We start from the raw sequence: 13841 nt of genomic DNA, 5'->3' as shown, positions 1-13841 counted from the left end.
CTGAGACTTGTTTACAATCTGCTGCATTAAGCTTCCTCCTAAAGGTGGGACTTTGTTTTCCTTTTGGATTAGTGACTTGATATACTAGGCGAAAAAGTAACTGAGATGGTTGGAGCAGGCTATAGCAGCCTAAATGAATAACATAGGAATTTCTCTCACAGGAATTCAGGCACGGGTATATGCATCACTGAGCAGCACTGCATCCCTCCCCTTCCTACAGTTATTAAATAATAATAATAATAATAATAATAATAATAATAATAGTAATAATAATAATAATCGTCAGTGTTGCAATCCTAGATGACAGCAGGATTGAAGAGAAACAACTGGAAAAGCTGACATGATATGAGGATTTACAGATCGAACTGCAAAGACTCTGGCACAAGCCAGTAAAAGGAGTCCCAGTGGTGATTGGCACACTGGGCACAGTTCCTAAAGACCTTGGTCTGCACTTACACACAATTGGTGCTGACAAAATTACCATCTATCAGCTGCAAAAGGCCACCCTACTGTCAACAAGTAATCCAAAATAAACCCACATATGAAAATAACACAAGAACCTAACATCAATAAATTAAACATAACATAATGAAACAAATGTATATAATGACATAAAATTTAAACATAAAACATCTGCATTGATTAACAAAAAGCCAACCGAAGTTCACAAAGGCGTGTAGGTTGATTATGAGGCCAGTTATGACGGTTGGGCTAACATGAACTAAGGCCCCTTCCACACAGCCCTATATCCCAGAATATCAAGACAGAAAATCCAACAATATCTGCTTTGAACTGGGTTATCTGAGTCTACACTCAGATAATGTGGGATTTTCTGACTTGATATTCTGGGATATAGGGCAGTGTGGTAGGGCCCTAAAAGAGCCCAAATACAACAATTGTTCTTGACCAATTGATTTCTCATTATCTAATCCTCCTCCTCTCCCCGTATGCTAGTGAGTAAAGATGAGTCTTCAGTTGTTTTTTGAAGGTGTGAAGGTAGGGGGCTGACTTTATTTCTTTAGGGAGGGAGTTTCAAAGGTGGGGGCGATCACAGAGACGGCCCTCTCTTTCGTTCCTAGAAGCCTCACTTGAGGTGGGGGTGGGACCGAGAGCAGAGCCTCCTCTGCTGACTGTAGCGCCCAAGTTGGTTTGTAAGAGGAGATGAAATTGGTCAAATAGCCTAGAATAGCAGATAATTTTCGGGAACAAAGCAGATTAGCCAGATGATGATATCGTCTCTAATTTAGGAGACAGAGCAAAGATTCACATATAGATACAAGAGATATCTTCTGCTTGAACTGGATAAGGTTACCAAGTTACTTCATTTAATGACTGAAGGATTCTGTAAGTACTTACTCTGGATTTTTAGAACATTTTTGTATATTAATTTATTTATAGGAACAAAGGAAGATGTGTTATGCTGACAGGATTTCAGGTAAGATACTTTCCCTGTCCCATCTGGAGAACCTGGGCATTACTTGCTGATCTTCCATTCAATAATTAACTAGGTCATACTAGACTCAGCTTACAAAATCACATGAGATTAGTTTGTTCATGGTGCTCCACAGAAACAATTGTATTGATACTGAGTATTGCCTTCAACATACAGTTCAGACAGTTCTGGAATACATTGCCTGGTTCTTCCAAATAAACACATTTAGTAATGGAGTGCAATATGTACAAGAAATCCTCCTTTCCCAGCTTTAGCATTTATTATTTATTATTCATTTACAGTATTTCTATCCCACCTTCCTCGGCCAAAAGGCAACTCAAAGCATTGCATTTGTATCTCAAAATGCCATTGTCTCAAACATTGTGGATCTTTATAGTAGATATCTGTTCAAATTTGACCTAAAACAAATCTTCACTTGGTCTATCACATCAATATACCTTTAATTTGGCGGCTTTCCTCTGGTACTGCTCAAGCTGTTTTTTAGTAAGTGGCACGCGGGGAGTTGGAGTTTCAACTTCATCACATTTTGCTTCTGTTTCTGGTGAGGGAGATTTCTCAGATATAGTTTTAGCCTCCTCCTGTCCATTAGAAATAAATAAAACAACGTCAATGGTTAATGGCTTTCTTTAAAAAGTATACAGCTTAGCCATAAGAACACATACCAGGCTGACAACACAAACGTTTCAATTGTATAGTATGGCAAAGCAGTATAAAATCATAGATATCTGAAAACCCAGTGGGAAGTGAAGGGCCTGCCACCTTAGAATAACAGTATAGGATGACATTCTGAAGGCCACTTGGGGACATGAAGATATTTATACAGAGAGTGAAAGTTTATTTGATAATATTAGCTTGCTTTAAGGGTCACATTTCATTTAATTGTTTCAGAACTTTATTGCACACAGCTTGAGCTTGGTGTATTTCACAGAGCCATTAGTACACCTGCACAACCTGTGGCTCTCCAACTCCCAGAAGCCCTAGCCAGCTTGCCCAGTGCCCAGGAATTCTGGGAGCTTTAGTGTAACTGTGAACAAAGGTGCAGCTGGTATGAGGCTGTCCTGGCCTTGGTGCTGAATTACAAGAGATGGAACTTTAACAGTGGCAACACTGCTGTAAAGACGCCATGCAACGAAACCAAAGAATGTTCCGTATACCACACATTAGTTACATACTTACCTTACCTCTGAGCAAAAAGACTCACCCTTCTTATGTCACCGCATGCAGAGTGATGTGAAGAACTGAGCCCCGTATTAGCTTGCGGTCTAAACTAAATGTTGTCACGATGTTTTTGAAACAATGGAGTTGGATAAAGATTGAATGTGTCAGAGGTCGTACAGCATGACAATGTCATCAAGGTCTTCAAGAGGCTTGTGGGGAATCTGCATTGCCTTACAAAACAGTGGCAAGGGGGGTAAAAGCCTTCAATGTAGGACGCCAAAATGTGGCAGACATGCATTGGCCAGGTCGTCCTAGTGTCAGCAAAGCAGAAGTGAATGCTGCTGCCACACTAATAGACAGTGATCGATGCCATACAATTAATGAGCTGGCCTGAAACACAGGATTTGCACATACAACTGTGCTCCACATTCTGAAGGAACGCCTGGGCCTGAGAAAAATTGCTTCATGATGGGTTCCACATCATTTGATGGAAATGCAGAAATGGCTACGATACGATTCTGCTTGTACCCACTTGATACGCCGTATCATTACGCTGGATGAGATTTGGGCCAGATCGTACCAGCCAGAACTGAAATGCCAATCAAACAAATGGCATCATTACGGGACACCACGAAGTTCAAAATTTCATCAGAACCCCAGCAATGTGAAAGTTATGGTGATTCTCGTGTATGACTGTGATTGTGTCATCCTAACGCATACCGTTCCCCCACATCAGACCATCAATGCACAGTATTACTGCTCATTTTTGGAACACTATCTCATACCAGCTTTGAGAAAAAAAACAGGAACACTTTCTGCAGAGCGCTCCTATCATTTTGCATGACAATGCTCGGCCACATGCAGCGCAAGCTGTGGCTGATTTGCTCTATCGATGGGGCAGGGAAGTGTTGTACCATCCACCATAATCCCCACACTTAAGCCCTTGTGACTTTGACTTAATTCCAAAAATTCGCTTCAGAACCATTCCAAAGATGTATTGTTGAAGGCTTTCATGGCTGGAATCACTCAGTTCTTGTGGGTTTTTTCGGGCTATTTGGCCATGTTCTAGAGGCATTTCTCCTGACGTTTTGCCTGCATCTATGGCAAGCATCCTCAGAGGTGAGTTGCGGCAGTAGACCTCTCCATTCGAATTATCAACAGAACAGGCACAGTAACAGGTGTCCTATGACTTCCACATCGTTGGAAACAGGTTGTACACAATGCTGGTGACTATATTGAAGGACTTTAAAACTTGATGACATGTATCACTTTTGAATTATAAGTAAATAAATAGCTGCCACTATTAAAGTTCCAACCCTCGTAGAGGAAGAACTATATTGTTTCCCAAACCTTTGAACATCACTATAGAAGGCAATTCCTACAATAATAAAACTAATAAAACTTTATTTATATTCTGTCCTATCTCCCTGGACTCAGGGTGGATTCCTAACATAAAAGGCAAACATTCAGTGCCTGAACATAACAATACACCCATAATAATGAAAATTGACAACCCAGCATTTAAAAGCAAATTATAATTTAACTGAAATTAAATGAAAAATGCAACCTATTATATCAGACATGAAATAAAACTTCAAATATAAAACAGAAGTGTCAATTACCTAGTTCCTTGGGTGCAAACAAGACTGATTATTGCTCAAGATGTCTATTGAGTTGGTGGGGCAAACAGGACACAGATACGGATGGCAGCTATTAATCAGAGGTGTAATGGTACCTTTACTCTATTCTTCCATCTTCAGCTGTTTACTGAAGGCGGGGAGCGTGGGGGCCATCTTTAATTCTTTTGGAAGGGAGTTCCAGAGGTAGGGGGAAGGCCCATTATTTCGTTCCCACCAGCTGCGCTTGGGACGGAGGTGGGACTGAGAAGAGGACCTCCTCCAATGATCGCAGTGTCCGAGTTGGTTTGTGTGGAAGATGCAGTTTGTCAAATGGTCTGGACCTGAGCCAATTATGGCTTTAAAGATAATAACCAGCACTTTGTATTTAGCCCAGAAGCAGACCGGCAGCCAGTGGAGGTACTGCAGCATTGGAGTGTTTTCTCTTCCTGAACAGCACTTCATTTAGTAACCTGGCTGCCCATCTCTGGCTCAGTTGACGTTTCCAAACTCTTTTCAAAGGCAGTCCCATATAGAGAGTGTTGCAATAGTCAAAATGGGATGTGACTAAGGCATGGACTACCATGGCCAGATCTGGCATGTCAACTTGCAGCTGGCACACAAGTTTTAACTGTGCAAAGGAGCTCCTGGCCACTGCAGACATCTAGAGTTCCAGAGTCAGCGATGAATCCAGGATCACCCCCAGACTGCAAATCTGTGTCTTCAGGGGGAGTGCGCCCCTATCCAACACAGGCTGTAATCCCATGCCCTGACCCATCATCTGACTGACCAGGAGTACCTCTGTCTTGTCTGGATTTAGTTAGCCCACATCCAATTACTGATGACAGGCATCGGTTTAGGCCCAGGATGGCATCCTTTGTATTAGGTGGAAAGGTATTAAGTGGAAATTCCTAATTAGTATAGAACTTATTACAAGAGATTCACAGCATACAATTTGAGTGTTATTGTTCCAGTTTAATTTACATGGTTGCATTCTACAGAACCCTGAAGTTGATAGTCTACTGAGGCACAGTAGTGCTCTGGCTGAAGATTTGACCTCCCTGAAAATACACCTCCTTAAGGGTTGTTCAAGGGAAAAAATATGTGAGGGCAAATAAGGGCGGGTTATAAATGCAGGAAATAAATAAATAATAAACATCTGTCCATAGGACACATCTGTTTTATATATCTATACCCCATTTTTCCCTAGAAGATGAGCTCAAGGGAGCTACCAAATTAACCTGTAGCAGTACAATCATATGAAATCATACCTTATTAAAATCTTTACTGGCCTATTTACATTTTGAAGTGTTTGCCTTACCACTGCACTTTCACTCCAGTGAATATCCGAAGGTAAAGGGTTTATGTGATCAGCAAGTAAATGTAGGCTCCTCCCAGTGAGATAGAGGTATTTAGCTTTGATATCAGGACAACCAATGTAAAGACTCTGTAGGCCTGTGAGTTCAGCCTGGGCATTATGACCAATCGTATAGCCAAGGGTTATCCATGCCTATTAGAATCCATGAAACATAAAATCAGTGCTTTAAAATTTACTGGAAACGATCAAAATGCAGAATGACACAAATAAGGCTTTGCTTTTGAAAGAAAAATCACCCTCAAAAGAATTTCTTGTAACTGGTCAGTAACTGGAATAACACTATGTAACAAAATTCAAAAAATGTCTTTTCCTGGTTTGAAAATGTTATTTCCTGTTTAATTGCATGGTACTTATTTTGATAGCAATTCTTATATTCCAGGAACTTTGTTTTTGTGATTGCCACAAACTATGTTGAATTGGTCGAGACTCGATGAGATTGGTTAAAACTCGATTTACCTTGCAGGATTTCCTTTTGGAAAAACCACTGGTCACATAACCTTTTGGAAAATAGAAATCTCCAAAACCTTTTTGGAGATTTTATGATCTTTGGAAAAGCATAACCTTTTGAAAAATGATGCCTAAACTTCTTGGTAAAAGCATGACTGACCTATTAGAGCAGTGTTTCTCAACCTGGGGGTCGGGACCCCTAAGGGGGTCACCAGGAGGTGCCAGAGGGGTCAGCAAGACCATCAGAAAACACAATATTTTCTGTTGGTCATGGGGGTTCTGTGTGGGAAGTTTGGCCCAATTCTATCATTGGTGGGGGTCAGAATGCTTTTTGATTTTAGGTGAACTATAAATCCCAGCAACTATACTCTGAAATGTCAAGCTCTATTTCCCCCAAGCTCCACCAGTGTTCAGATTTGGGCACATTGAGTATTCGTGCCAAGTTTGGTCCAGATCCATCAACGTTTGAGTCCACAGTGCTCTCTGGATGTAAGCGAACTACAACTCCAAAACTCAAGATCAATGCCCACCAAACCCTTCCAGTATTTTCTGTTGGTCATGGGAGTTCAGAATGATCTTTGGTGGAGTCCAGAATGATCTTTGATTGTAGGTGAACTATATATCCCAGCAACTACAACTCCCAAGTGACAAGATCAATCCCCCTCAACCTCACCAGTATTCAAATTTGGGTGTATTGGGTATTTGTGCCAAATTTGGTCAAGTGAGTGAAGATACATCCTGTGTATCAGATATTTACATTACGATTCATAACAGTAACAAAATTACAGTTATGATGTAGCAACAAAAATAATTTTATGGTTGAGGGTCGCCACAATTTGAGGAACTGAATTAAGGGGTCGCGGCATTAGGAAGTTTGAGAAACCCTGTGTTAGAGTCATAATCCTTTTGGAATATGGCATTCATCAGCATTCATGCAAGGCAATTAGGTTTCTCAGCTGTTAAACTGATGTACCTAGGTATGTCTTTGAACTGTTAGGGACAAACATATATGTATTCAGTAGAGTTTCAGAAGTGTTCTTTGAAGTTGCCCAAAAACATCGACTCTCCCTTAAAATATATTTGCCTTCAAATCATGTTCCCAAGAGACAAAAATAAGCAGGCTTCTTTAAAAGTAAGATAGTTGGTTTACTCACAGACTTCATGTATTCATCATATATGTACTTTGCTTATTAATCCAGTTAAAAGTAGATTTGAAGTAGTTTCTCTGTGTAGGTTAACATAGGGCCTCTTTTTCGTAGAATCAATAGCCCATAGCATCTATCTATTCTGAGAGTCTAATAGAACCTCTGTTTAGTCTGAAAGTTCAATGGAGTCTCTAACCACGCTGTTCCTACAGTCTTCTAAAGGCATACTGTTCCTGCATTGAAGTCTAAACTGCTGCTGGCATCTGAAAGCATACAACTACGGTTTAAACTGAACTGTTTCTACATTGAAAGTTGAATGGCTTCTGCTTCTAAAATGGAGTGTGAGCCCTGGACAAGCCCATACCCGATCACAAGGTCTAAAGCGCCTCCCACAACAAAGAGTCAAAGTAAAATTACAAACCCATACACACATATATAATACAGTAAGCAATCTGGATTATATATGTAACAAATAATCAGTGGAGGCTTGAGAAGGTTACTACTACCAACACATCCAGCAAAAACCAAGTTTCTGCAGTTTAATAAACTTTTTCTATGTTTTTTATGATAGACCAAATGAGGAAATGACATTTACAACCCAGGAGCAAAAACTGTGTTACATAGTGTAATCAGCCTAATCATTGGGATACAAGAGATTTATAAGAGTAGATACAACATCATCCCTTTCACTGAACATTTTGTTAATCGAAACTTGATATATTTCCTGAATATTACCTAGTGGTTATCTTAGACATTTACATGAATCTGTTGTGCAGTGTTTAGAGTAGACTCTGCAGAAGATGCTTCAGCTGTACTTAATAAAAAGCAAAATCAGCCTGTTTAGCAAGCCTTTCAAACACTGAATTGTTATCAGTAAATGTTTGGTTTTTTTAACCTTTTAAAAACTTTATCTTGCTTCAAATTTCCACATCAAAATATATAGAAAATATTTTAATACAAATAAATTGTACTTAAACACAAACCTGTTCAACAGAATCAGCATCAGGTGTAAACCTGACAAAGTCCTCAATGATTTGCTCGATTTGCTCTGCTCTAGACTCTTTGATTTTTTTCTCAATATTGACAACAACAAAAATGTCCAAAATTATTTCTATGAGGTTCAGTTTCATCTCAGCAAGTTTTCTTATCAGTGGTGTGCTAATATTTCTTGTCTGAAATTTTAAAAACACTGCACATTGAAGTCAAGCAGTTGAAAACAAATCAGATTCAGATTCATATGACTAGCATGAGTATTGTAGAATGTAGAAGAGCTCCTAGTTTTTACTTACAAAGATGCTACATTTCTGCCTCAGTAGTAGAAAATATTGTTCAGGAAAAAGTTTTTTTTTTAAGGAAAGAGAGACAAGAGCACAACAATAGGAACAGGAATAAGAAACTGCAGTTTTTCATAGATACGTTTATTATTATTTTAATAAATAATAGAAAATCTGAAGTCTGTTGTCATTCCCAAGGGACTGTCCACAGTTTCTCATCTAACTGACAGATATACATAATGTAGTAGTGAACACTGAAATTGACTCCAAATTCTTTTTATTTTCAAATATTCAACAGAATTTTGCAACATTGACAACTGAACCAGTTTCCACATTTTGGATGTTCTTAATATTCCATATGACTTACCTCACTAATGGGAAGCATATTATTAACATGTCGGAAAATCTCTTCCATTTGTGATACTGCTTTTTGAGCTGTCATGTATGCATCTAGGTAATGACTCCGCTTGTCTTCAGTGTTTGTTGCATGTTTACCAAGTATTCTGTACAAAAAATTATAGAACTTGATCCAAAAATGGCCCTACTGATAGCACAATTGCTCTTGCAATGAAAGATGAGCTATATCCGGAAACATTTTCATTCTATTTATGACAATGATATATAAAAATTAAACACTGTCTAAAAATGAAAATGAACCATGTATTAAGTCGAAATGAAATAAAAACTAATATAATGTGTGACATTACTAAGAATAATATCAACATTTCTTGTCTCAAGTTATACAACTTTTAATTTTGAATACTATTTAAGTCAACATCAATAGACTTAGTTTTTATGTATATGTTTGTTGAGTTTATTATAATTGTATGGTTTTTCTTCTCTATAAAGAAAAATTGTTTACATTTTTTAAAAGAACTTTTATTGAGCTATCAGTCTTCTTGCTTAAAATAAGTACATCTATCCATATGGAAACAGACACATTTGTTTACCCTAAAAAATAAGGTAAAAATGCTGCACACTAACAATAAAATTAGGGATCTTAGACTATTCCCTCCCTTCCCTTTAATTCCATAAATTGTGTTGGGTTTTAATATAATCCTGTATATGGCTTTTAGCTTGGATTCTTAAGTTAATTATCTGAATGTCCTAACATTGATATGCTTGTTTTAAAGTTTTAAAGTTTTAAATCTCTCAACCCTTAACTCTGATATGCTTGTACAGGCTATGTCCCTCATCTCTCAAACTGGTAATTGACTGTAAAAAAGTGAACTTGAACCAATTACAGTGAAATAAGTGTTCAGGAACTACTGTTAACTTTGAGTTACCTTATGGAGAGAAAAAGCGGGCTATAAATAAACATAATAATCTATATAAACAAAAATAATGTTCATTTTTGGGATTAACATAACTCAAAAACCACTGGACGAATTGACACCAAATTTGAACACAATACACATATCAGGCCAACGAGTGACCATCACTCATAAAAACACTGGAAAACACAGCGGAAGTGATTTAAAAAGCCAAAATTTTTTCAAAAATACATTACAACGCACACGCAAAAACACACATATATATGCAAACACACATATATACACATATACACAAATATACACACATATATAAACACACAAAGCACATAAACACAGACTGGGCCACAGCAACGCATGGCAGGAGATGGCTAGTAGTAGTAGTAGTAGTAGTAATAATAATAATAATAGCTTACCTGTGAATGTTTGCACAAGCCATCATAACCTCAGTACTATAGTCTTTATATCCATAAGAAAGGAAGTCCTTCTCTATTTGAATTAATTTATTGCAAGGCTCTAGCAACATTTTCGCTAGCTGTGTTGCATGCTGATTACCACTGATTAAATTTTTAGCAACCTCTATCTGGATATAAGCTTTCCTGTGTAGAAGAGGGAATAAACAAAACTGGGGGAAAACTATGTAAGAATATTTGATCAAGTACATTGCATTGAAGTATGTCACATACATACATATACTTCCTGTTACTGATAGGAAGCTCTAATATTTATATTTATCTATACAAGACAATGTTTACATTTTATGTTAATGAAAAAGTTTCCTTCATCTGCAAAAGGCATTTATTTGCTTTTTAAAAAAGGATAGGAAAGCTCTGGGGATTTATTAAATGACAGCATTATCCGATGCATTTGTATACCAAAGTGATGCCCACTGAGTTCACACCAGAAGCGACTTGCAGTTTCTCAAGTTGCTCCTGACATGAAAAAAAAACCAAAAAAACCAAAACTGAGTTCAAAGAGATTTATGCCTAAATAAATTGCCCCATACAGCAGACTTTTAATATGAGCAGTGTGCTCCTAATTCAACACTCAACTGGGGAAAATTTACTTTACAAATCAATATTTTACAAATTTACAAATCAGTATACGAACAACGATTTTATTGTGACGACTGACCATTGTAATTATTTGACTGCATTGCTATTTTAATGTTTTAGCTTAATATGTAATATGATGTTTTTAATGACCGTTTGTGAGATTACTGTTGGAAACCGGCCCGAGTCCCTTGACAGAGGTGAGAAAACTGCTAAATAAATAAATAAATACTGGTTCAAATGAGAGAAAACACATTGAAAAACTATCAATAAATGGTATTACTATACACTGAAGCTGCACATGATTAATAAGAGTGTATCAAAATTATGCTGTAGAGATTTTGTAGCATTAGGAGATTGCAACCATATATGGTTCTTGTGCCTAAAGATACTAAAGTTTTGGGAAGGGGGTTTAACTTGGATAAGTGATATAATAAGAGAGAAAAAATCCCTTACAGAGGTGTATGGCTGGTTCTTTCCTTATTTGAGGACAAAAATAAGTGCCTACCAAACAAAGACCTCATGGTATTTCTGGTTTGTGCAGCAAGGATGGAAATAGAAAAGGCTTGGAAAAAATTAGAAAAGTTATTAATACAGAATTGGATAAAATGTGGGCCATAGCTGAGAAACTAAGACACAAAGTGAGACTAGAGAGAGGAGAGAAAAAAAGAATTTGAGGACTTGTGGAAACCATTTATTAATTGTATGTACCAAAATAACAGCAAATCTAAACCACCTTAGATTTTTGGTTAGACAACTAGGATAAAATACCTATATTATGAAGAAGACAAAATAACAGAGCAGAGAAAATTTTACTAGTGAGAGAAATGACAAGGAAGTAGTATGTAAACATCTGTGACTTGGGAGAAGAGGGTAGATGGAATAATAATAAATAATAAACAGTGTATTAACTGTATTATGATATAATGTATAGAAATTAATATTTTAAAACGAAAAACAGAAAAACTGCACTTACTTTTGAGAAGATGCATAGAAGAGGACAGTGTTACTCATGTAACAAAAACACACATTAAAGTAATATTATTCTAATCTGTTTATTTACCGTGCCTCAAGGTGTGCAACTATAAAACCTATCTCAGATTTTCTGTTAGGTCTCTCCTCAGATAATGATCTTAAAATATTTACATTTTTCTGCAAAATGTAGCAAGCCTGAAATTATGAAAAAAGCAGACTTTATAAGGAAATAATTCTATTTCAAAACAAACTAACATAAAGAAGACACAAATCGTGTTTTGTTAAAGATCAACTCAGAGTTGACATGAACTAGGCATTTCTAGCTCAGAATCACAACAATTTCTTTATAATTTTAACATATGGCTAATGTTAAAAATTCCATTTTAAGATGGACCTTGAAACATTTCACATAAACAAAAGCAGAAAGATATGAAAATGTATCCAACTAACTTAGATGAATCAGCTAGTGAGGAAGAGATTTATACACTGAACTGTATATATACAGTATTTGTCTTCAAGTCACTTCATTGCTTATGGTGATCCCATGAATTTCATATGGTTTTCTTAGGCGAGGAATATTCAGAGGTGGTTTGCCATTGTTTTTCTCTGAAATGCAGCCCTCAGCATCTGTTATTCTTAACAATCTGTCATACAAATGCCAACAAGGCCAGTCCCTGCTTAGCTTTCAAGCTCTGAAGCAATTGGGTGACCTGCAGTTATTTAGAAGTAAAAGTTGCCCCCTGAGATTAAGTCCAACGCATTAAGGCTAACAGTGGGAGCTCACCCCGTTCTGCAGATTTGAATCACTGATCTTCCAGTCAGTAAATTCTGCAGATTAGGGGTTTAACTCGCTGCACCACCGCAGATATTTAGATAACTGATAACTATCTCCCCCTCCTTCTCTCCCTATCATCAACATCATCGCTTTCAAGTCCACAAGGGCTACCAAGGCTATGAAAAATTAAAAACTAATCACAAATATGAAGATGAACACATTCATCCAGTTTTGAAATAGCCAAACTTACTGTTCTTTCCTTTCCTTCCTTGACTTCTCCTAAAGTTGCATCTATGAGACACAAAGTGCTATTATGCCAAAACTTTTCATTTCCTCCAATCGACTGTGCTTTTTCAACCATAGCTTTGGCTTGCCCATGTTTTTTTTCCAAGTTAGCGAGCACAGCAAGAAGATAAAGGCACCGTGATACAGTACACAGATCATTCATTTCCTAGAAAAGGACATTTCAAATGTGTATCTCTTGCATTCTTGCACTTTTTTTTTGCAATCTAAATAAATCTTATCATATAACTCATCCTTTCCAATACTGAAGACTTAGACAATTTTAAAAAATACAGGACATTGTTGGTTCAGAAAATGGTACAGGATGAGAATCCCTAATCCAAAACAATTGGGACAAAACCTGCTTTGGATTTTAGACTTTTTTGGGATTTTGAATATTGCGTTTACATATACATAAATAATGAGTATTTGGGAGATGGAACCAAGTCTGAATACAAAATTCCTTTATGTTGTATACATCATACACATTGCCTGAGGGTAGTTTTAGATAAAAAGCATATCAGCATATAGGGTTTTGGAATTCGGAATAAGGGTTGCTCAATCTCTGATACAAGGAGGATTGTATTCAGTTTTTAAGTTAGATCTACTAAAATCAATGGGACTCAAGTTAGTCACATCTAACAGTGATTTTAACAGGACCCCTCTATGTAGGACTAGGTCTGGATTCATTTTATAGCCTGGACCACACTTATAATGCTAATGTATTTCTCTTCCAAATTATCAAATTATATATACTTCCCATTCTCCTTGGCAAATTGTACAGAAAACTGTGCAACCATAAATGAAATACATATTATCTATCATTACCTTCAACCATAAGTGAAATATATCTATAATTACATTAATTCTTAAAGATAATATTTAAAAAACTGACAAGGTTTTAATTCTGTTACCTTTCTCTACTAGTAAATATGCATACTAGAACAGTATTTACAGATGTATATAATACACATCTGTCAATATACACCAGTGGTTCCCAATCTTTTTTTTTTAC

The 13841-nt window shown here is 37.0% G+C and overlaps 1 protein-coding gene across 1 annotated transcript in view; it reads right to left on the bottom strand.

Annotated features, from left to right (window-relative positions):
* CFAP46 (cilia and flagella associated protein 46) overlaps positions 1–13841 on the bottom strand; it is a 114685-nt gene that overhangs the window by 24454 nt on the left and 76390 nt on the right. Inside the window, exons 38-44 of the mRNA XM_067465754.1 lie at positions 12795–12995; positions 11858–11964; positions 10159–10341; positions 8839–8974; positions 8181–8369; positions 5549–5737; positions 1891–2031 (exon numbers count right to left, since the gene is read on the bottom strand). Of these exons, the coding sequence (XP_067321855.1) occupies positions 1891–2031; positions 5549–5737; positions 8181–8369; positions 8839–8974; positions 10159–10341; positions 11858–11964; positions 12795–12995 (1146 nt within the window). The remainder of the gene's footprint in view (positions 1–1890; positions 2032–5548; positions 5738–8180; positions 8370–8838; positions 8975–10158; positions 10342–11857; positions 11965–12794; positions 12996–13841) is intronic.

This window comes from Anolis sagrei, chromosome 3 (genome assembly GCF_037176765.1).
Source record: "Anolis sagrei isolate rAnoSag1 chromosome 3, rAnoSag1.mat, whole genome shotgun sequence".
Classification (NCBI taxonomy): Eukaryota; Metazoa; Chordata; class Lepidosauria; order Squamata; family Dactyloidae; genus Anolis; species Anolis sagrei.
Note: the sequence above shows the minus strand (reverse complement) of the source record. Positions and strands in the feature narration are given on the sequence as shown.